Source organism: Heterodontus francisci, chromosome 6 (genome assembly GCF_036365525.1).
Source record: "Heterodontus francisci isolate sHetFra1 chromosome 6, sHetFra1.hap1, whole genome shotgun sequence".
In the NCBI taxonomy this organism is placed as follows: domain Eukaryota; kingdom Metazoa; phylum Chordata; class Chondrichthyes; order Heterodontiformes; family Heterodontidae; genus Heterodontus; species Heterodontus francisci.
The window spans coordinates 24965373-24989655 of record NC_090376.1 but is presented as its reverse complement, the minus strand read 5'-3'; the positions used below and the strand labels follow the sequence as shown (position 1 = coordinate 24989655).

At 44.3% G+C, this 24283-nt stretch overlaps 1 protein-coding gene and 1 long non-coding RNA gene across 2 annotated transcripts in view; one reads left to right on the top strand and one right to left on the bottom strand.

Annotated features, from left to right (window-relative positions):
• The first annotated feature begins 1551 nt into the window (after positions 1 to 1551).
• LOC137370923 (nucleoside hydrolase-like) lies at positions 1552 to 22910 on the top strand. The gene is made up of 5 exons (XM_068032793.1): positions 1552 to 1761; positions 4852 to 5031; positions 8258 to 8369; positions 20002 to 20138; positions 22563 to 22910. The coding sequence occupies exons 1-5, from the start codon at positions 1579 to 1581 to the stop codon at positions 22908 to 22910; spliced, it is 960 nt and encodes a 319-aa protein (XP_067888894.1). The 5' UTR covers positions 1552 to 1578.
• The window catches only part of LOC137370924 (uncharacterized), a 52500-nt gene continuing 47805 nt past the window's right edge, over positions 19589 to 24283 (bottom strand). Inside the window, exon 3 of the long non-coding RNA XR_010975139.1 lies at positions 19589 to 20143. This is a non-coding gene — a long non-coding RNA (uncharacterized lncRNA). The remainder of the gene's footprint in view (positions 20144 to 24283) is intronic.

The window sequence follows — 24283 nt, the reverse complement described above, 5'->3', positions numbered from 1 at the left end:
CACAACCAAAACTGGATCATAAATTCACTCCCTTCCCAAAATTTCTTAATGAAAACCTCAATTCCCTCTCATTGTCTAATTTCATGCTGTGGAGCTAGAATTTTGCTACCTATGGATTTTTGTGTGCAGGAGGAAATCCAAATATATAAAACAATTGGACTGCATTTATAAAGTTGATTTTTTAAATTAAGTTTTTAGAAATCAAAACTGCTAAACAAATCCAAGCAATGTATGATAGAAAAAAGGGCTCACACCTACCTTGTGAGGAAAGCTATTACAAATATTTGCGCAGGATCAACAATTGAGCAATGTCAAAAGTTAAGCATATCTGATTTCTAAGGAGACAAAAAAACAACAAAACACTTTCAATTGATACTTGGTGCTTGGACTCACCAACTTTACAACCTTCTCTACCAAGTACGTAGTATGCAGTGTGGATGCCTGACTGTTAAACAACCCATAATTTTGGAATAATTACCTTGGCTTTGAATATTTACAATGTGATGTAAAATAGCAGAGATAAACTGACATCTAGGAAGATTGGAAATAGGCTGTTGGATGAAGCAATCCGATTGCTGAGCTCCTGCCCACCCATAGTGGGTAAAATCAGGGACTCAGGTGGCTCAAATTCCTGGTATCTGGGCTGGTCTGTGCTGTGCTGGAAGAGCAGATGCAGGAAATTGACAGTGGGGCTTCACAGGGATGTAAAGCATAGAAATTTATCAGTGGAATAGTGTGCATGCAATCTGAGCATTCGTTGGTCCCTCTGCTAAATTTAGGGTCCCTTCCTGGGGTGCCAAAAACGGATGTTAGCTCCCTTAAATATGTAAACTAGAGACTTAATGCTTGAATGATTCCATCAAGAAATGCGTTTACTCAGGATTCTTCAGCGATCTCTGCGGCTGCCAACTCCAGGTATGCTACAAACTGTTTTAGTCACTTTTGAAGAGAAAATCCAGCGGAGTTTAAAATAGGCAGCTAATTTGCAATTGCCTATTTTTAACTTCCATGCAAGACAAATATATACCACTTGTTATGGTCAAGATTATTGTTGCAGACCAGCCTGAGAGCTGTAAATGATCAGAAAAAGATGAAAGTGACACATTCCCCAACCTTACCCTGTTGGTTTACATTGAGATATTTGGTTCTGAAATTCTTGTTTACATTGCTTCATGCAATTTTTGATAATTTTTGCAGTGAAATCTTGATTTTAAAAACAGGAAAATTGTACATATTAGCAAATCGCAGTACAGAAATAGTATCTATCAGTGGGGGTTGGAAAACTGACAGTATAAGTCCACAAAACACTGGGACGTAGGAGCTAGGAGTGAGAAAATACATTCTGCCTCATTGTTGTTCAGTTAATCAGGAACGGTAGGGACGAGTAATATGAAACTACAACATCAACTTCGCATTCATATAGTGGCCCAGATTTTGCAGTCACCGTTCATTAGCCTTACAGTTGCCTACAGACATCCACCAGTGTTCAGCACAACCAGAAGAATTAACTCCAGAATGTCAGACCAAAGGTACTGTTTTAAACTCAATCTTACTTATTTTTCGGCCATAGATTTTAAGATGGCAAAGAAGCTGTTGCTGTTAGATCTCGACTGTGGTGTGGATGATGCCCAAGCGATGATGATGGCTCTTGCAGCTCCGAATGTGCAGATCCTGGGTATAACATGTACTCATGGAAATACTAAAATTGAAAATGTGTGCAAAAATGTGCTTCGAGTACTAAACATTTGCCAGAGGAAAGAGGTGCGTGATGAAAATTATGGGTAAAGTACAGTGTGCTTTATATTACTAAGGGAAATAGCAACATCTTATTGGGCCAATCAAATGCAGACATGTTAAATTATGTACTTGAAATTCATACACAGTGAAACAGCTGTGTGAATTACATTTGCTTTTTTAACTTGAAATATTTGCAAGCCATCAAGTTTCTTTCTAATTCTTGACTACCCTTATGAACTGCCCTTTAACAAAGTCCTTGGTTCAGTTTGAACTGCATTACAGTTTTGTAAAATGTTTTGAATGATCAGATGTGTAAAATTAAAGATTCAGTACAAAGGAGGAAGAATTGCTCCTCTTACTTTGTGTAACAAGATAAATGCACTCATTTCTGAATTTAATGTGGGCATTGAAGGTGGGGTGGAGGGACAGAGAATCGCTGGGGATCCATCTGCCCAGAAATCCAGCATCGTGACATTGGTTCTGGATATTGTCCGTGGTGGGGAAGCACCATGGAGGTATTGCTGCCCCAAAGCGACGGGAAGCTATTTTAAATTGCTGGAATGCTCATTTAAAAGCATTTAAATGTAATTAATTCCAATTTAATGATTGGTCCTCAATTTTGTGAATGGCGGGTGGTACTCACATGCCTTCGGGTTCATGCCTGTTAAAACCTGACGGCATCAAGGTGAGAGGCCACATTGCCATGACGGGTAGGCAGCTTTGAGCATTGTTCCATAGGGGAAGAGGGGGGTTCGGAGGCCATTATGGGATTGTGTTGCTTTGCGCTCTGCAAGGGAGTCTGGGGTCACTGCAAGAGAGTTGGGGTCTCGGGGGCGCTGCAAGGGGGTGCAGGGTCTTGGAGGTTCTGCAAGGGTGTCTGGGGTCTCAGGGACTGTGCAAAGGGGTTCATTGTGGGTTATGGTGCGGCGTAGTATAGGGTTGACAGACTGCTGTGTAATGTGTTTGGTCGCTCACACTGCTGGAAGAGGGTGGGCCATCATCAAGGTTGGGCTCTGAGGTCCGTCAGCGACTCCGCCGAAAGAATTGTCAGAACCTCAGTTGTTAAGGCAGGGTCGTCTCTGCATCGACAGCATTCTGCAGGCCCACAGGTCACCTGGCATGGGTCTCATACACCCAGTATTTCTGGACCCCTATGGCGTGACCCCCATGATGCGGCGTCACCAATGGAGGAAGGAACAACAGGCTTCTGGGCCTGTCTGTGAAGCTCCACAATGAGAGCAGCAGCAGCCAGCCATTCCATGGATGGCCCCCAGTGCCACAGGGTGTACCAGTCTCGGATCAGCTACCTCCAAATGTCAGAGCACATTGTCAGCAAAAACTATGGCTCTCCAGGGAGGCTGTCACCGACTTATGCACCCTGCTGCAGGACAATTTGTGACCTCTTGGATTTGGGGGTTACCCTTTGCAAGTGGCCCTGAAGATCATCATTGCACTAAACTTCTACGTTTCTGGATCTTTCCGCCAGTAACATATGTGGGGTCTCTCAGGCAGCAGCCCACCTCTGCATCAAGAAGGTGAGTAATGTCCTGTTCAAGAGGGCCGGTGACTATGTGCACTATCGGAACAACTCTGACAGGCTGATAGGGCCATCAGATTCAGAGCCATTGTGATTTCACTGGGTGCAAGGTGTGATAGATTGCACGCATGTGGCTATCAAAGTTCCCACGGACCAGCCAGCTGCTTTCATCAACAGGAAGGGCTTCCATTTAATCAACGTTCAACCAAAAGCATTTCCAGCAGGTGAGTGCCCACTTCCCGGGAAGCAGCCATGATGCTTATATACTTCAACAGTCCCAGGTGTTACAGCTTTTCAGGCCTCCCCGCTCGCCTTCAGGGATGGATTCTCAGCAACAAGGGCTACCCATTGAAGACATGGCCGCTGAAGCCTGTGAGGAACCCTCGCAATGCAGCGGAGAGGTACAGCAATTGCCACGGCTGTACCCGAGCGACCATCGAGCAAGCCATTAGGCTGCTGAAGATGAAATTCCATTGCCTTGATCGATCTGGTGGAGTCCTGCAGTATGCCCGCGTGAGGGTATTGTGTATTGTGGTGTTCTGCTCTGCTCTACACAATCTAGTACTGCAGAGGGGGGAGGCCTTACATGATGATGAGATGCCTGAGCAACAAATCCAACGATGAGGAGGATGCAGAGGAGGAAGAGGGACAAGCAACAATGGACGGTGAAGACTCTGCACAGGAGGCCTGACGCATTGTGCAACGTGCAAAGGAGCCAAGAGACAGCCTCATAATGTCCTGTTGTCAGCCACCCTGATGTCCATTCATAGAGAGTCAAATAAAGGCTCACCTTAATGCATGAACTTGTTGCCTTCTTTCCATTTGTTTTCCCTGACCTGCGAGCAGCTGCAAGGCGCATATAAAACAGCCACCCGATGCGTTATCACGTAAAAAAATTAAAGGCCCCAACATTCCTGGGCCTCGGAAGGCAGAACCAGAGTGGATGTCATGGGAGGGTACAGGGAGGAGAGGCAAGGGAGAGGTCAGAATTTGATGTGGGACCAGGAACTGATGGTCAGAAATTCTGTTGGGTGAGGCGGGTGCTTCTTGTGCTCATCCCCGCCCATCCTGGCCTCACTAAAAGATGTGGGACTGGTGGGATAATGCACCCCATTAAAACTTTCAACAGTTCTACCTTTCCTGTGGTCTACGTCAAGAATGTCTCCATAATGCGAAGATGGGGTCCAATATTAGTTTACCACTACCGGTTGATCCCTGAGTGAATGATTGCCTTTAGGAAGGCAATACCATGAAAATGGAGATTTTTTTAATGGCCCATTACCTCCTCTCACCTAAATAACAGTAAGGGCCCTGGAAGGGCAGATGCCCAGGCAGTGCGAAAAAGGGTATGGTCACCCACCTCTTCTATGTAAGTGACCTCATACCTAGGATTTAGGGTGAGGTCAGCATCAAGCCAGACTGGTGGCCAGAAATTCTGCCCTGTGGCATGTCTGGTGGTAGACTAGAGCCTCGATGAATTTCAGAGCCCATGTGTTTACACACTGTCATGACATGTAGCAACAACTGTAGTTCAGTCCCATAGGACTGTTAAAGATTTTTTATCCTTATAATTGCAGATACCTGTGTACCGAGGTGCAGGTACCTCTCTCCTTGAAGATCAGCTAAATGCTGATCATTACCATGGAAAGGATGGTCTGGGTGATGTTCCAGACGCTAAAGCTCCAGGGTTGGAATATCTACAAGCTGAACACGCAGTGAATGCCATGATAAGGATAGCCACTGAACATCCTGGTCAGGTGAGATGTGAGTTTCAGGAAATAAAATTCTAGTGGTCAGTGGAACATAGGAACAGGAGTCAGCCATTCAGCCCCATGAGCCTGTTTCTCCATTCAATTAGATTATGGCTTATATGTATAACCTTGGTTCTGTAACCCTTAATAACCCTAACTAACAAAAATTTACCATCTCAGTTTGAAGTTTTCAAATGACCTTCTCTCAGCATATTTTTAGGGTAGAAATTTCCAGATTTCCACTACACTTTATGTAAAGATGTAGGAGCAACAGGGTGGTGGTGATAGGAGATTTTAATTTTCCCAACATTGACTGGGATTCACTTAGTGTTAGAGGTCTAGATGGAGCAGAATTTGTAAGGAGCATCCAGGAGGGTTTTCTAGAGCAGTATGTAAATAGTCCAACTCGGGAAGGGGCCATACTGGACCTGGTGTTGGGGAATGAGCCCGGCCAGGTGTTTGAAGTTTCAGTAGGGGACTACTTTGGGAATAGTGATCACAATTCCGTAAGTTTTAGAATACTCATGGACAAAGACGAGAGTGGTCCTAAAGGAAGAGTGCTAAATTGGGGGAAGGCCAACTATACCAAAATTCGGCAGGAGCTGGGGAATGTAGATTGGGAGCAGCTGTTTGAAGGTAAATCCACATTTGATATGTGGGAGGCTTTTAAAGAGAGGTTGATTAGCGTGCAGGAGAGACATGTTCCTGTGAAAATGAGGGATAGAAATGGCAAGATTAGGGAACCATGGATGACAGGTGAAATTGAGAGACTAGCTAAGAGGAAAAAGGAAGCATACATAAGGTCAAGGCAGCTGAAGAAAGACGAAGCTTTGAAAGAATATCGGGAATGTAGGAGCAATCTGAAACGAGGAATTAAGAGGGCTAAAAGGGGTCATGAAATATCTTTAGAAAACAGGGTTAAGGAAAATCCCAAAGCCTTTTATTCATATATAAGGAGCAAGAGGGTAACTAGAGAAAGGATTGGCCCACTCAAGGACAAAGGAGGAAAGTTATGCATGGAGTCAGAGAAAATGGGTGAGATTCTAAACGAGTACTTTGCATCGGTATTCACCGAGGAGAATGACGAATGTTGAGGTTAAGGATAGATGTTTGATTACTCTAGGACAAGTCGGCATAAGGAGGGAGGAAGTGTTGGGTATTCTAAAAGGCATTAAGGTGGACAAGTCCCCAGGTCCAGATGGGATCTATCCCAGGTTACTGAGGGAAGCGAGAGAGGAAATAGCTGGGGCCTCAACAGATATCTTTGCAGCATCATTAAACATGGGTGAGGTCCCGGAGGACTGGAGAATTGCTAATGTTGTCCCCTTGTTTAAGAAGGGTAGCAGGGATAATCCAGGTAGTTATAGACCGGTGAGCCTGACGTCAGTGGTAGGGAAGCTGCTGGAGAAGATACTGAGGGATAGGATCTATTCCCATTTGGAAGAAAATGGGCTTATCAGTGATAGGCAACATGGTTTTGTGCAGGGAAGGTCATGTCTCACCAATTTAATAGAATTCTTTGAGGAAGTGACGAAGTTGATTGATGAGGGAAGGGCTGTAGATGTCATATACATGGACTTCAGTAAGGCGTTTGATAAGGTTCCCCATGGTAGGCTGATGGAGAAAGTGAAGTTGCATGGGGTCCAAGGTGTACTAGCTAGATGGATAAAGAACTGGCTGGGCAACAGGAGACAGAGAGTAGCAGTGGAAGGGAGTTTCTCAAAATGGAGACGTGTGACCAGTGGTGTTCCACACGGATCCGTGCTGGGACCACTGTTGTTTGTGATATACATAAATGATTTGGAGGAAAGTATAGGTGGTCTGATTAGCAAGTTTGCAGACGACACTAAGATTGGTGGAGTAGCAGATAGTGAAGGGGACTGTCAGAGAATACAGCAGAATATAGAGAGATTGGAGAGTTGGGCAGAGAAATGGCAGATGGAGTTCAATCAGGGCAAATGCGAGGTGATGCATTTTGGAAGATCCAATTCAAGAGTGAACTATACAGTAAATGGAAAAGTTCTGGGGAAAATTGATGTACAGAGAGATTTGGGTGTTCAGGTCCATTGTTCCCTGAAGGTGGCAACGCAGGTCAATAGAGTGGTCAAGAAGGCATACGGCATGCTTTCCTTCATCGGACGGGGTATTGAGTACAAGAGTTGGCAGGTCAGTTGTATAAGACTTTGGTTCGACAACATTTGGAATACTGCGTGCAGTTCTGGTCGCCACATTACCAAAAGGATGTAGATGCTTTGGAGAGGGTGCAGATGAGGTTCACCAGGATGTTGCCTGGTATGGAGGGTGCTAGCTATGAAGAGAGGTTGAGTAGATTAGCATTATTTTCATTAGAAAGACGGAGGTTGAGGGGGGACCTGATTGAGGTGTATAAAATCATGAGAGGTATAGACAGGGTGGATAGCAAGAAGCTTTTTCCCAGAGTGGGGGATTCAATTACGAGGGGTCACGAGTTCAAAGTGAGAGGGGAAAAGTTTAGGGGGGATATGCGTGGAAAGTTCTTTACGCAGAGGGTGGTGGGTGCCTGGAACGCATTGCCAGCGGAGGTGGTAGACGCGGGCACGATAACGTCTTTTAAGATGTATCTAGACAGATACATGAATGGGCATGAAGCAAAGAGATACAGACCCTTAGAAAATAGGCGACAGGTTTAGATAGAGGATCTGGATCGGCGCAGGCTTGGAGGGCCGAAGGGCCTGTTCCTGTGCTGTAATTTTCTTTGTTCTAAAGATGTGCCTTCTGACATCACCACTGAACAGCCTCGCTCTAATTTGGTTTTGCCCTACTTGTTCTTGACTCCCCTACCAGACGAGCTAATTGCTCTTTATTTACCATAAAAATATCTTTAGGTGGGAACTTTAAAATGGATACTCATACTGGCATAACAAACATATTGCCCTTCACATCTAGCTATTCAAGGATTGGCTACCAATATGGCCTATACTTTTTGTGTTTTGATTGGTGATGTCAGATTTTGCACAGAGTTGCATCTAGTGAGGATAGCTCAAGCTTGTTTAATAAGAACAAGCATATTTGAACATCAGGATGGTATTTGAACTACTGATGCAACAAATCAAAATATAAAAACTAATTCTTAGTATAAATGCATGTGTAAAATTGAAAAAGAATGCAAATAGTATCTGTTATATTTTACAAGCCTACTGTAACTTTAACATATCGCAGACACTGTGATAAGCACTTGTTTATTATCCTACAGGTCTCTCTTGTGGCTATTGGTCCCCTGACCAATGTTGCCCTGGCATTTAAAATGGATCCCACTTTTCCATCGAAGTTAAGACATTTGTACATCATGGGAGGAAACATGGAAAGTATGTCATATACCTTGTTTGTGTCATTCTCTTCAACCATGGGGGCTTCACACCTGAACCTGATCCAGTTCTCACCTGATATTCATTTCATGTACTTACGATATAATCAAGTTGTGATGGACTTTTCTTCCCCTGTCCTACAAAAAGTGCCTGATTGGCTGATGTTAACTGACTGGAGCAAACAGGGATCAAAGCTGATAGCTTCCTGGACTTTATGGCTCAGAAGTGTGTCATGTGTATATTATCCAATGAGTTATTAGGGAAACTCTGAAAATAATATTCTCTAGATTAGAAATTTAGAAAGTTTATCTCACTGTATGCAACTGATTCCTTGGGCATAATTTTAACTGCCAAGGGCGTGGTGGGGGGGGTTGGGGTTTGCGATTTGGAAGCGAGCATGGGGGCTGGAGGGGTGGGTGGTTAAAGTCAAGAAGAGTACCGGCGGGTCAGAAATCCGATTTTATCTCGCCCACTTCTGGGTTTTACTGAGGCAAGTTTGGAAGAAAGTGGGAAACCCCCATGGATCTGTTGGATAAGTAATTTAAATATTTAAATAATCAATTAATTGTGCATTTAACCCAGGATTCATCTTTAACAGCCAGCACACAGGTTTCCCAAGCTGTGTGGAATTCAGCAGTGTCAACAAAGCAAGCAAACAGCAGGAAGCCATTCAGGCTTGAAAGCTTTTAAACAGTGAAATTGCCTAGCTACTGATCAGCCTAGGTGAAAGGCTTGTACTCATAGCACTTGTTCTGAGAGCCTGATTTCACTGCTTCAGAGATGATTTCCAAATTTTTGGAACTTATTTCACCTATCTTGGACTTCACTCACTTTGATCTGAACTTCACTGCTGTCAGCCTTCACTGCAGCATGGGACCAGCTTATGCAGCTCAACCTTGGGCCTCTGATGAGGAACAAAGGGAACATCAGCAGCAATACTAACAGCAGCAGCAGCAGCAGAATGCACCAGCTGCCTTCTCCGCTGCTACATGCCATTCCACAGGACAGTGAGGATGGACACAGAGCTCCAGCTTGAAGGAGGCGATACCCCAACACAGGATATACAGCCAGAGAATCAGTTTTCTCAACATATCTGAGCACTAGTGCCTCATGAGGCTCAGGCTTTCATGGTAGGTCATTGCTGGCATCTGCAGCCTCCTGGAGCAAGGCCTCCTTCACTGTCTATACCAAGTGGGCAGACACCTGCCAGTGGCTGTCACGGTGGTACTCAATGGAGGGCAACCTCCGGTTCTCTGCCTCTCCCTGGAGCGTGCGCTCTCTTCTGCAACAAGAGAAAATAGAGTTATGACTGTGAGAAATAGATTGTCTGGAGAGGAGGGAATGACAACAGTTGTGGAGGGTGATTGTGAAGAATAAGTGCGGGATGTCAAAGATGAGTATAAGTGTGGATGTCAGCTGTTCAGATGGGAATGAGAGGCTTCCTGGAGAGAGAGGAATCAGTGGAGCTGCAAGGTGTGTTGGTCTGAGGAGTGCTGTGCAGGAGAATGCTGGGGAAGTCAGAGAATGGGGGTTGACATCTGAAAGTGGGATACCACTCACCTTTCCTGTCCTATTAAAGCATTGAACATCTTGGGGCATTGTATCAGGTTCGAGAGACCACACTTTGGCTACTCACTCCTTGGCCACTTCCATCCTTACCTGCTTGGTTTGAGAGGCTGGTCTCCCTCCTGACTGTGGGAAACAGCACTTCACTTCAGTCCCTCAGATCCCTAATTAGTTAAATAAAACACAATAAACATGGCAGGGCAGGTGATGTGTTGCAGTTGGAGCACGTGGGAGCTGGTGGACACCAATGTGATCCACAGCAATCACATCTGCATAAGTGTATGGAGCTCAAGGAACTTCAACCCAGAGTTAATGAGCTGGGGTCTGAGTTTTGGACACTGTGATGCATCAGGGCGGGGGAAAGTTACCTGGCCACTTTGTTCCAGGAGGCATTCACACCCCCTTACGCTAGGCAGCAATGGTGGAGCCGCAGCCCTTGTACTTGTATAACAGGTTTGAGGTTCCTGCAGCTTGTCTGGACGAGAGTAGGGACTGCAGGGAGGATGAGCAAACTGACCACAGCACCATGGTACAGGGGGCCATTCAAGTGAGGGGCGTAAAAAGGAATGTAGTTGTAGTAGGGGACAGTATAGTTAGGGGGCTAGATACTGTTCTCTGCAGCTGAGAGTGTGAGTTCCAAAGGCTGTGTTACCTGCCAAGTGCCAGAGTTAAGGACATCTCCTTGGGGCTGGAGAGGAACTTGGAGTGGGGGTGGGGGGCGGATCCAGTTGTCGCAGTCCATGTGGGTACCAAAGACATAGGTAGGACTAAGAATGAGGTTCTGCTGAGGGAGTAAGAGCAGCTAGGGGCTAAATTAAAAAGCAGAACCATAAAGGTAATAATCTCTGGATTACTACCTAAATCATGAGCAAATTGACATAAGTTAAATAAGATCAGAGTTGAATGTGTGGCTAAACGATTGGTGTGGGAGAAATGGATTTTGGCACTGGCACAGTACTGGGGAAAGAGGGAGCAGTACCATTTGGATGGCCTTCACCTGAACGTCACTGGGACCAATGTATGATATGATAGCCATTACTGAGACATAGATGCAAGGTGACCAAGGCTGGGAACTAAATATTCAAGGCTATTAGACATTTCGGAAGGATAAGAAGAGAAGAAAATGAGCTGAGGTAGCTTTGTTAATAAAGGATGAGACCAGTGCAGTCGTGAGAAATTATCTTGGCACAGAAGATCAAGATGTAGAATCAGGGTTTGGGTGGAGATAAGAACTAGCAAAGGTGGTGCAGAAGAGAACAAAAGGGAAGGTGTGTGATAGGGCAGAGGGCAGGAGAGATTAAATAAGAAAGATGTCATGGGACAAAGGCAAAGAGCATGTTAATAGTTCCAGTTAAAGACAAAGCATTACTCAAAGAGAGTGTTAATGGCAGAATAATGAACAGCTCTGTCCAAAAGCACGTGAAAAACAGACACATGGTTAAAAAATAAAATAAAGTAAAATACTTGAAAAAGAAATGAAAAATAAAAAAAAGGCCAGGCATGTTCCGAAATTGTTTGAACTCAATGTTGAGTCCGCAAGGCTATGGAGTGCCTAATCGAAAGATGAGGTGATGCTCCTTGAGCTTGCGTTGACGTTCACTGAAGCACTGCAGCAGTCCAAGGACAGATATGTGGGCATGAGAGCAGGGTGGTGTGTTGAAATGGCGCAACCGGAAGCTCGGGATCATGCTTTCAGACTGAACGGAGGAGTTCTGCAAAGAGGTCACCCAATCTGCGTTTAGTCTCCCCAATGTAGAGGCAGAGCAGTTTTGAGCAGTGAATACAGTATACTAAATTGAAGGAAGTACAAGTAAATCGCTGCTTCACCTGAAAGAAGTGTTTGGGGTCTTGGATGGTGAGGAGGTAAAAGTGCAAGTATTACACCTCCTGGGATTGCATGGGAAGGTGCCATGGGAAGGGGGCGAGGGTGTTGCAGAGAGAATGATCCCTTTGGAATGCTGATGGGGAAGGGAACATGTGTTTGGTGGTGGCATCATGCTGGAGGTGGCGGAAATGGCAGAGCATGATCCTTTGGATATGGAGGCTGGTGAGGCGGAAAGTGAGGACAAGGGGAACCCTGTCGTGGTTCTGGGAGGGAGGGGAAGGGGTATGGGCAGAAGTGCGGTAAATGCGTCAGACATGGTTGAGGGCCCTGTAAACCACAGTGGGGGAAATTCCTTGGTTGAGGAGAAAGAAAGACATGTCAGAAGCACTGTTGTGGAAGGTTGCATCATCAGAGCAGATACGTCGGAGACCAAGAAACTGGGAGAAGAGGATGGAGGCCTTACAGGAAACAGAGTGTGAGGAAGTGTAGTCAAGTGCAGGCTATTTTCAAACTGGTAATGTGTAATGAGACAGAATTAATAAATAACCTCATGGTAAAGGATCCTTTAGGCAAGAGTGATCATAACATGATTGAATTTCACATTCAGTTTGAGAGTGAAAAGTTTGAGTTTGAACCTAATGTCTTAAACTTAAATGAAGGCAATTACAAGGGTATGAAGACAGAGATGGCTAAAGTAGACTGCGAAAATAAATTAAAAAGTAAGACAGTAGAGAAGAAGTGGCAGATATTTAAGGAGATAATTCATAACTTTTAATAAAGATATAGTCCATGCAGATAGACTCTATGAGAAGAATGCATCATCTGTGGCTAACTAAGGAAGTTAAGCGTCGTATCAAATTGAAAGAAAAGGCATATAATGCTCCAAATATTAATGTTAGGCCAGAAGATTGGGAAAATTTTAGAAACCAGCAGAGGATGACTAAAAAATAAAGAGGGAGAAATTAGAATATGAGAGCAAGCTAGCAAGAAATATAAAAACAGACAGTAAAAGCTTCTAGAAATATATAAAAAGGAACAGAGTAGCTAAAGTAAGGGTCAGCCTTAGAAGATAAGACTGAGGAATTAACAATGGGAAACAAGGAAATGGCAGAGACTTTGAACAAATATTTTGTATCTATCTTCAAGTAGAAGACACAACAAGCATCCCAAGAATACTAGAAAATCAAGATGCAAAAGGGAGGGAGGAACTTAAAACAATCACTACCACTAGAGAAAAAGTACTAGGAAAACTAATAGGACTAAAGGCTGACAAATCCCCTGGACTTGATGGCCTGCATCCTAAGATCTGAAAAGAAGTGGGTGCAGAGATAGTGGATGCATTAGTTGTGATCTTCCAAAATTCCTTAGATTCTGGAAAATTCCCAGTGGTTTGGAAACCCGTAAATGCAACACCTCTATTCAAGAAAGGAGGGAGACAGAAAGCAGGAAACTATAAACCAGTTAGTCTAATGTCTGTCACTGGGAAAATGGTGGAATCCATTATGAAGGAAGAAGTAGCAGGACATTTAGAAAATCATAATGTAATCAGGCAGAGTCAACATGGTTTTATGAAAGGAAAATCATGTTTGACAAATTTATTAGAGTTCTTTGAGGATGTAACAAGCAGGGTGGATAAAGGGGAACAGTAGATGTAGTGTATTTGGATTTCCAAAAGGCATTCAATAAGATGCCACATAAAAGGTTACTGTAAAACATAAGAGCTTATGGTGCTGGGACTAATATATCAGCACAGAGAAAGGATTGGCTAACTAACAGGAAACAGAGTCGGGATAAATGGATAATTTTCAGGTTCGCAAACTATAACTAGTGGAGTGCCACAGGGATCAGAGCTGGAATCTCAACTATTTACAATCTACATTAATGACTTGGATGAAGGGACCGAGTGTATTGGAGCCAAATTTGCGGACAATACAAAGATAGGTAGGAAAGCAAGTTGTGAGAACACAAAGTGTCTGCAAGGATATAGTGATAGGTTAAGTGAGTGGGCAAAAATTTGGAAGATGGAGTATCATTTGGGAAAATGTGAGGTTGCCCACTTTGGCAGGAAGCATAGAAAAACAGTATTATTTACATAGAGACATCAGCATGCGACAGTACAGAGGGACCAGCGTGACCTTGTACACGAATCACAAAAAGTTAGTATGCAGATACAGCAAATAATTAGGAAGGCAAATGGAATGTTGGAATTTATGGCAAGGAGGATGGAGTATAAAAATAGGGAAGTCTTGCTACAACTGGACAGGGCATTGATGAGACTGCAACTAGAGTACTGTGTACAATTTTGATCTCCTTACTTAAGGAGAGATATACTTGCATTGGAAGCAGTTCAGAGAACGTTTACTAGGCTGATTCCTGGGATGAAGGGGTTGTCTTATGAGGAAAGGTTGAGCAGTTTGGGTCTATATTCATTGGAGTTTAGAAGAATGAGAGTTGATCTTATTGAAACGTATAAGATTCTGAGGGGGCTTGACAAGATGGTGAGAGCATGTTTCCCCTTGTGGGGCACAATTTCAAAATAAGGGGTCTGCCTTTTAAGACAGAGATGAGGTGAATTTCTTCTCTCAGAGGTTCGTCAATCTTTGGAATTCTCCTCTCCAGAGAGCGGTGGAGGCTGGGCTATTGAATATATTCAAGGCTGAATTAGACAGATTTTTGATCTACAAGGGAGTCAAGGGGTATGGGGGCTGGCAGAAAGTGGAGTTAAGGCCACAATCAGATCAGCCATCAGGTCCAGGGGACTTCTCAAGGAGCCGAATCTCCTATTTCTTATGATCCCAGAGCAGGATTTCCAGGGAAGAGTCAGAGACCCAGGGGAAGCCTTTCCACATCTCATTCCTGTGGTCGCTGAAGTGGCAGGAAGCAACGTAGAATTCAACCACTCTGACCCCTCTGGGGTCCCTTTAACTTTAAAAATCCTTCCTTTGACAGAGTGTGGTTTGTCATCACGCCCACACTCTGTGATTGGTAGGGAAAGCGGAACGGGATGCTAATGCTGTGGCTGAGTTATAATGCCATTGGAAAGCCTGCTGCTGAAACAAACAGGTTCACGACCCAATGCCAGACCCCTGCTCCTACCCCACTCACTGTGAATGGATCTATTTCAATAAAATTCTGCCCCATATCTCTGTTGTGTACAAAGTTTTCCAGTTCCCTAATTATTTTACAATAATACATATTCAGCTTTACCTGCATCCCATTTGTCCAACCAAACTTAATTTTTTTTTATTCATTCATGGGATGTGTGTTACTGGCAAGGCCAGCATTTATTACCCATCCCTAATTGCCCTTGAGAAGGTGGTGGTGAGCCACCTGCTTGAACTGCTGCAATCCATGAGGTGTAGGTACACCCACGATGCTGTGAGGTAAGTAGTTCCAGGATGGGCAGCACAGTGGCGCAGTGGTTAGCACCGCAGCCTCACAGCTCCAGCGACCCGGGTTCAATTCTGGGTACTGCCTGTGTGGAGTTTGCAAGTTCTCCCTGTGTCTGCGTGGGTTTTCTCCGGGTGCTCCGGTTTCCTCCCACAAGCCAAAAGACTTGCAGGTTGATAGGTTAATTGGCCATTATAAATTGCCCCTAGTGTAGGTAGGTGGTAGGGAAATATAGGGACAGGTGGGGATGTAGTAGGAATATGGAATTAGTGTGGGATTAGAATAAATGGGTGGTTGATGGTCGGCACAGACTCGGTGGGCCGAAGGGCCTGTTTCAGTGCTGTATCTCTAAAACTAAAACTAATTTTGACCCAGCAAGTGCAAGAATGGTGATATAGCTCCAACTCAGAATGGAGTGACTTGGAGGGGAACTTGCAAATGGTGGTGTTCCCATGCATCTGCTGCCCTTGTCCTTTTAGGTGGCAGAGGTCATGGGTTTAGAATGTGCTGTCCAAGGAGGCTTGGCAAACAGCTGCAGTGCATCTTGTAGATGATACACACTGCTGCCACTGATAGAGGGAACAAATGTTTACTGTGGTGGATGGGGTGCCAATCTTGCAGTCTGCTTTGTCCTGGATGGTGTAGAGCTTCATGAGTGTTGTCGGAGCTGCACTGATCCAGGGAAGTGGACAGTATTCCATCCTGACTTGTGCCTTGTAGATGGTGGACAGGCTTTCAGGAGTCGGGATATGAATTACTCGCTGCAGAATTCCCAGCCTCTGACCTGCTCTTGTAGCTACAGTATTTACACAGCAAGTCCAGTACAGTTTCTGGTCAATGGTAACCCCTAGGATGTTGATGGTGGGGATTCAGCGATGATAATACATTGAATATCAAGAGGAGATGGTTAGATTCTCTCCTGTTGGAGATGGTCATTGCCTGGCATTTGTGAGGTGCAAACGTTACTTGCCACTTATTGGCCCAAGCCTGAACGTTGTCCAGGTCTTGCTGCAGGTGGACATGAACTGCTTCAGTATCTGAGAAGTTGCAAATGGTACTGAACACTGTGCAATCATCAGCGAACATCCCCACTTCTGACCTCATGTTGGAGCAGCTAAAGATGCTTGAGCCGAGGAGACAACCCTGAGGAATGCCTGCAGCAATGTCCTGGGGTTGAGATGATTAGCCTCTAACAATCATAATCATCTTCCTTTGTGCTAGGAATGACTCCAACCAGTGGACAGATTTCCATTGACTTTAATTTTACTAGGGCTCCTGATGTCACACTCAGTCAAATGCTGCCTTGATGTCAAGGGCAGTCACTCTCACCTCACTTCTGAAATACAGCTCTTCTGTTCATGTTTGGACCAAGGCTGTAATGAGGCCTGAAGCTGAGTGGCTGTTGCAGACCCCAAACTGAGCATCAATGAGCAAGTTATTGCTGAGTAAATGCTGCTTGATAGCACTGTCGACGGCCCCATCACTTTGCTGATGATTGAGAGTATATGATGGAATGGCAATTGGCTGGATTGGATTTGTCCTGCTTTTTGTGGGCAGGACATACCTGGACAATTTTCTACATTGTCAGGTAGATGCCAATGTTGCAACTGTACTAGAACAGCTTGGCTAGGGGCGCAACTAGTTCTGGAGCACAGGTCTTCAGTGTGCAGCCAGGATGTTGTCAGTGCCCTTAGCCTTTCCAGTGCATTGAACCATTTCTTGATATCACGTGAAGTGAATCGAATTGCTGAAGTCTGGCATCTGTGATGCTGGGGACCTCAGGAGGAGGCAAAGAAGGATCATCCACTTGGCATTTCTGACTGAAGATAGTTGCAAATGCTTCAGCCTTGTTGTTTGCACTGTTGTGCTGGGCTCCCCATCATTGAGGATGGGGATGTTTGTGTAGCCTCCTACTACTGTTGTTTAATTGTCCACCACCACTTACAATAGGATATGGCAGGACTGCAGAGCTTTGATATGATCCGTTGGTTGTGGGATCGCTTAGTTCTGTCTACACCATGTTGATTCCACTGTCCAACATGTAAGTAGCATTGCCAGATTGGCATCTTATTTTTAAGTATGCCTGGTGCTGCTTCTGGCATGCTGTCCTACACTTCTCCCTGGCTTGATGGTAATGGTAGAGTGAGGGATAAGCTGGGCAATGAGGTTACAGTTTGTGGTTGAATACAATTCTGCTGCTGCTGATGGCCCACAGCGCCTCATGGATGCTGAGTTTTAAGCTGCTAGATCTCATTTAGTACAGTGGTAGCGCCACACCATATGATGGAGGGAGTCCTCAGTGTGAAGACGGTATTGTGACTTAGAGGCCTGCTCAGGTCGGGAAAAAAGAACCGACCTGAACCATAGCGGTCCCAAGCCCGACCCAGCCCGAGCCCCTTTGATTTTGCCTGAGTACGAACTGACCCAAACCTGCCCGACTTGACTCGACCCAACCCGACCATCCCTTTACTTACCTTCCGACTGGGAAGCTCCACGAAGCTGCAGCGCATGCGCAAAGATGTCATAGTGATGTCACTCGTTCACTACGCAGACTCAGTTTCGTCCCGGACTCCCAGCTCAGGTAAGTTTTTTAATTTCAATACTTACCAGCAGACCACTTACCGTGTGTGTCCAACCTGACCCGACCCAACCTGGACTTGGCCCGACCTGACCCGAGCCCGAAAGCCAGACCCTGAAGATGAGCCCGACTCGACCCGACCCCGACACATGTCGTCAGGTCCCTTCGGGTTCGGGTCAGGTAGCAAGCCTCCACTGCGGCTCACTCTTACCAATACTGTCGTAAGCAGGTGCATCTGCATAGGAACATAGGAGCATAAGTAGGCCGTTCAGCCCATCGAGCCTGTGCCACCATTCAATTAGATCATGGCTGATCATCTACCTCAATGCCACTTTCCTGTACTATCCCCATATCCCTTATTGTCAGTTGTATCCAGATATCTATCAATTTCTGTCCTGAACATGCTCAATGATTGAGCTTCCACAGCCCTCTGGGATAGAGAATTCCAAAGATTCACCAACTTCTGAGTGAAGAAATTTCTCCTCATCTCAGTTTTAAATGGCCTACCCCTTTATTCTGAGACTATGTCCCCTGGTTCTAGACTAACCCGCCTGGGGAAACATCCTATCTACATCCACTCTGTCACGCCACGTAAGAATTTGTAAGTTTCATTCTTCGAAACGCTAGGGAATACAGACCCAGTTCCCTCATATCTCTCCTCATAAGACAATCCCGCCATACCAGGGATAAGTATGGTGAACCTCTTTTGTACTCCCTCTATGGCAAGTATATCCTTCCTTAGATGAGGAGACCAAAACTGTACACAGCACTCTAGGTGCGGTCTCACCAAGGCTCTGTACAATTGCAGCAAGATTTCTTTACTCCGGTACTCAAAACCCCTTGCGATGAAGGGCAACATATCATTTGCCTTATTGATTACTGCACCTGCATGCTAGCTTTTATAGTGACACATGAACAAGGACACCCTGGTCCCTTTGGATATCAACACTTCCCAACCTGTCACCATTTAAGAAATACTGTTTTTCTGTTTTTTTCTACCAAATTGGATAACTTCACACTTATTCACATTATATTCCATCTGCCATGTTTTTGCCCATTCAATTAGCTTGTCCAGGTCCCCTTGAAGTCTCCTTGCATCCTGCTCACAACTTACATTCCCGCTTAGTTTTGTGTCATCAGCAAATTTGGAAATTTAGTTGATGCAACAGGTAGATTGGTGAGGACAAGTAGGTTCTCTCATCACCTCTCACAGGCTCGGCCAGCTCGGTCAGTAGTGGTGCTGCCAAGCCAATTTTGGCGTTGAACATTGATCCCCACCTAGAGTACATTCTGTGCTCTTGCTACCCTCAGTATTTCTTCCAAGTGGTGTTCAACATGAAGGAGTACTGATTCATCAGCTAGGGAGGGCGGTACGTGGTAATCAGCAGGGCATTTCCTTGCCCATGCTTGACTTGATGCCATGAGACTTCATGGGGTCTGGAGTCAATATTGAGGACTTCTATGACCACTCCCTCCCAACTGTATCTAATGGCTCAGAAACTTCTTTGAACAAAACAATCATGCTGACCAGACAGCAATTTCCTGGGTTAGTAAACTAAATCTGGAGTAACTATATTCAATGCATATAGTAGGTGTTACAAATTTGTCATGCCCTACACCTGTTTGTACGACAGCATGAACCAAGTGTAGCAAAGGTACCCAAATAAGACAGTCATGTCTTTCACATGTACTTCTTCAATCTCCGAAATCGGACTGAGAACACACTTGGAAAGAAGAGGCTTGACACAAATCAATATGCTGCATTATTTCACAGCCATTCGTTTCAATCACTACAACCTGTCTTTTTGTAAGGACAGAAAACAATGAACACATTAGACTTTCCCACATTAGTGGGTTGTCTTACATGATTTAAACAGAACAGCTCCTCTGAATTCTGTCCTTTAACCAAGGGCAGGACCTCTTAATGCAGCAGCAATGAATATGAGTGATCACCAGAATAATTATTCTTGCCCTGTTGATCTGTGAATTGAAACCCTTGAAAGTTAGGTTGAACACAGCAGTAGTATTTTTCACAAATATTGCACCAAGGTTTCCCATGGAAACATATTCAGAATTTCTGAAAATGGGTATCATTATATGTTTGATTGCTTAAAATACACACATGGTTTAGAATGTTGGACAGTTGACAATTCCATCCAATATAGATAGTTTCATATAGATACTAAATATTTTCACCACTGCTAAAGGTGACTAGATTAAGATTTTAAAGTTGTGATGGAATGAATTTTATTTGAAGGTTTTATCTTTTTCAGGCAGGGGGAATGTGACAATATGTTCTGAGTTTAACTTTGCAGCAGATCCAGAAGCAGCTTATATTGTCTTGAATCACTTTGCATGTCCGATCTACATCGCAACTTGGGAATATTGTCTTCGTCAGGCACTGCCTTGGGTAAGCTGTAGAAAATACATTTAAACACAAAATCAAGACCAGTGAATAAATGTACACTTCTTTTGTCACATATGTGGATTATGTCTGTTGCATTAACTGGAGAAAAAAAATGAGCAAATTGTAATGGATGTCATCTTAAAGCTGAAGATTATTGATGGGTTTTTAAAAATTATAGGCTCGAAATTGCTATTGATGGTATTAGTAGATGCATTCATAAGACATTGCTTTGCTTTAAAGAAGGCATTACCCATAAAAAATGTTTGCGTTGGAAAAGCACATGAAAGAATATAGGAACATGGTAATCATTAGTGCGCTAATATCAGCAGCTGCAATTTCTACGCTATTTGTCACTTTTTTAAAATGGTGTCCGAGCGCAAGTACTGATTTAGAAAATAAATTTATCCTGAACATGAGGTGGATATCAGGTGAAAGTAAGATTGTGCTCTGCTTTGGAGGCTTAAAAATAGATTGGCTTCCCCTCCTGATCTTTGTTTATCTGCCTGCTGTAAAAAAGTAAAGCAATTTAAAGCTGCCACAACAAGCAACTGCAGCAGACTGATGCTGGGATCTTAATAATGAATTGCTATGTTTCAATGTGCTGTTAGGTAGTATACAAGAATTCAAGCAAATGGTAAAATTTGTATCAGGAGGGGAGTAAAGGGCTGCAAATTTTGGCTCTGTAGTGCCCCCAGAGCTGCCGCTATGGAAGCTAGAGGCCTTCAAAATGGCAGGTGCAGTGATTCTGGCCACTTCCGGCATGGCAAGCATGGCATACTATGCTGGGAAGGGCGGTAATGTGAGTGTGCCATGCAAATGCCAGAAACTTGCACACTGGGCACATCTTGACATTAATGACATTAAATCATGCTGATTTGACCACACTCTTGGGGCCACGCAGGTCACACAGCTGAACATGCAGGGGGAAGCGTCCACTAGCGCTATTTAAAGGGCCAGGTATCCAACTTGCAGCTAAGGTGATTTTCACTTACTTTTGCTCTTGCAAAGTTTGTAGAAGTACTATGATGTGTTCTTGGTGACTTACTGGTTTTGGAAGGGAGTGTTCCTGCACCCTGACAGGGAGGTCAGAGGAATTTTGTGACTTGTCACTGCCACTGGCAGCGCCATCCTCACCCTGCCGTAAGGCTGCAGGCTGGGTTGTAGAAGGTGGCACAGTTCAGTGACCACCTCGTTGGTGAAATGCAGGCACCTCAGACACTGCTCCTGGCTGAGGTGGAAGTTAGAGAAGTGTTCCCAAAAGACCATTGGTGTGTAGGACCTCCTAGAGAGAGGCCTCCTCCTCATCCCTCTGCATACTGCCTCCCCGGTCTGCTGTGCTCCATTTCCAAATCATGCTGCAGCTTAAGAGGGGCTGCAACTGTTGCCCCCATTAATTAAACAGACTTGCTCTGGAAAGGCCAACTAATCTGCTGACCAGCACCACACTCTTGAAAATCCAAAAGGTTTGCAATATTTCTCCAATAATACAACAAAAGTCAAAAGCACTTCACCTGGAAGTTGGATGGTTAGCCCTTTAAATAGCCCTAGTTGGGGGGGGGAGGTGAGGGTTGTTCCTCATGAAGCTGAATGACTATTCAGCTGGAAGTGCTAAAGAGAGAGTGTTAACTGGATGCGCGTGGACCAAAATGGCAGATCATGTACCAAGTCAGCTTTAGAGACTGTTTGATGTCATCATCCACCCACTGCAAACTTCGGGCAGGCGCAAAGCACGTTCACGCTAGCAATCTGATAGTCAGGGCATGCAGCGCGGGCTGTGCCGGAAGAGGTCAGAAGTATTTCGTCCGACATTTCCTGCATTCGGGACTTCTGTAGCGCAAGCAATGGTGGAACTATATGGCTGTATTTCATTACCACTGTCTCTGCTTCCCTTCTTAGAATCATAGAAATGATATAGCACAGAAGGAGGCCATTCAGCCCATTGTGTCTGTGCTGGCTCTTTGGTAGAGCTATCCAAATAATCCCACTTTTTTGTTCATTTCCCATAGCACTGTAATTTTTTCCCTTTAAGTATCTGTCCCATTACTACACTTGTAGTTACAAGTTGTTTGAATCATTTCACAAATGTAGAGGGCCATGACTTATATTAATTAATTGTCTGGGTTGTCATGAGTAAAATGAACCCAATAATCACCAGGGTAATATTGTAAATCTGTATTTTCCACATCATTAGTGTTTTTGCTTTCTCATAGCTACTGTACATGTAAAGCTAGTGGCACAATTCACCTCGTAACTACAAGGAAAGCTGTCAACATATTAAGATCTTCACTCTTATGATGAGGAGTTCCATGTGTTACAAAGGATTTTAATCTTTGAAAGCTTATTTTTTGGTTTTGAATTGAATGGAATATGAGATGACTTGGAAGTTGCTCAAAGTTAGTTGATAACATTTCCCTTTGTCCATTACAGGAGTTTTTTAAGGAGTGGGTAAATCAAGGCACTCAGAAAGCTTGCTTCATGAAGAAGATAACTGCACACACTGAAAAATTTTCTAAGGGCAAGCAAGGCAATAGAGAGCTGTATTTTGGATCTGGCTTTCTGTCCTGTGATTCTTTTGCAATGGCGGCTGCTATTGATGAGAGTGTTGTTACTGAATATATACGATATGGAGTAAGCGTGGAGTTACAAGGATCAGTGACCAGAGGGATGATGATCGTGGATACGCTTAACCTACTGCAAAAACAAAATCAAGCTTTTATTATGACAAAATGTGATATTGAGAAGGTTAAGCAGCTCATGATGTCTGCTCTGAAATAGTGGGCTTAATAGCACCAGCAAAAAGAAAGTTGAACACAAGCATCAGTAGATTTTCAAGTGTGCATATTCCTTCTTTGCTTTTTGGTGGCAAGTTACCTTCCCTGTTTCTTACTAATTTACTAGAATGTTTCTTACATTTCTTTCTTTTCTCCCCCTGCCCTTCTAATTTTCTCCTGAAGGCATAGAGTAGGATTCAGTGAGCCCTAGGTGTCCTCTTGAATCTCGTCCAAGCTGTTACTCTTAATGTATGAGTGCAGATATTGAGTATTGGCAGACTATTGCTCATGATGGCATCACAACCAAATCTGATCCACAATTGCCCAATTTCTATACTTGCACTCCAGCAAGAATTGTGAATAGATAGTGAGAAGGAGCAGAAAACTTGACTGAATTTCTCTTCCTTCCCAGAGAAAATTGTAGAGCTTTTACTGCAAGATCAACTATCTCAGCTCAGACTAGAAACATTGCATGCTAACTTTACCCACTGGCTCAGTGGGTGAAGGTAGGGTTCAGCAAAACACTAACTACACAACTTGCATTTTTATAACTCCTGTAACGTAGTAAAACATTTCATGGCGCTTCACAGGAGCAGAAGACAAATAAAATGGACATTGAGTGAAAGAAGGATACATTAAGATAGGTGACCAGAAGCTTAGCCAGAGGTAGGTTTTAAGGAGCATCATAAAGTAAAAGTGGAGACATAGAGAGGTTAGGGAGGGAATTCCATGGAGGAACTGCTAGTGCAGCTTTCAACTTTAGTATGAACAGTTACCTTCTCAACTTATTAATTTTCTAGGATAAGTGGGTTGAGTTTTTGAACAAGAAAGTCATTAGAACAAGAGCATAAACAAGATGTAGATTGTGATTTTATGCTGCTCCATTTGCAGCCAATTAATGGGATTGTGACAATGGACTAAATGGCTCCTTTTGTGCTGCTAACAATTTAAAAAAAATTCATTCATGGGATGAGGGCGTTGCTGGCTAGGCCAACATTTATTGCCTATCCCTAATTGCCCTTGAGAAGATGGTGGTGAGCCGCCTTCTTGAACGGCTGCAGTCCGTGTGGGTAGGTACACCCACAGTGCTGTTAGGGAGTTCCAGGATTTTGACCCAGCGACAGTAAAGGAAAGGCGATATAGTTCCAAGTCAGGATGGTTTGTGGCTTGGAGGGGAACTTGCAGGTGGTGGTGTTCCCGTGCATCTGCCCTTGTTCTGTCTAGGTGGTAGAGATCGCACATTTGCAAGGTGCTGTCTAAGCAGCCTTGGTGCGTTGCTGCAGTGCATCTTGTAGATGGTACACACTGCTGTCACTGTGCGTCGGTGGTGGAGGGAGTGAATGTTTGTGAATGGGGGGCCAATCAAGCAGGCTGCTT

Bases quoted from the DNA above. Each gene is read 5' to 3' on its own strand.
- LOC137370923 (XM_068032793.1), top strand. From the start codon at position 1,579: ATGGCAAAGAAGCTGTTGCTGTTAGATCTCGACTGTGGTGTGGATGAT. The intron at 5,032-8,257 runs GTGAGATGTGAG...ATTATCCTACAG, and splicing joins CCACTGAACATCCTGGTCAG to GTCTCTCTTGTGGCTATTGG. The intron at 8,370-20,001 runs GTATGTCATATA...TATCTTTTTCAG, and splicing joins CATGGGAGGAAACATGGAAA to GCAGGGGGAATGTGACAATA.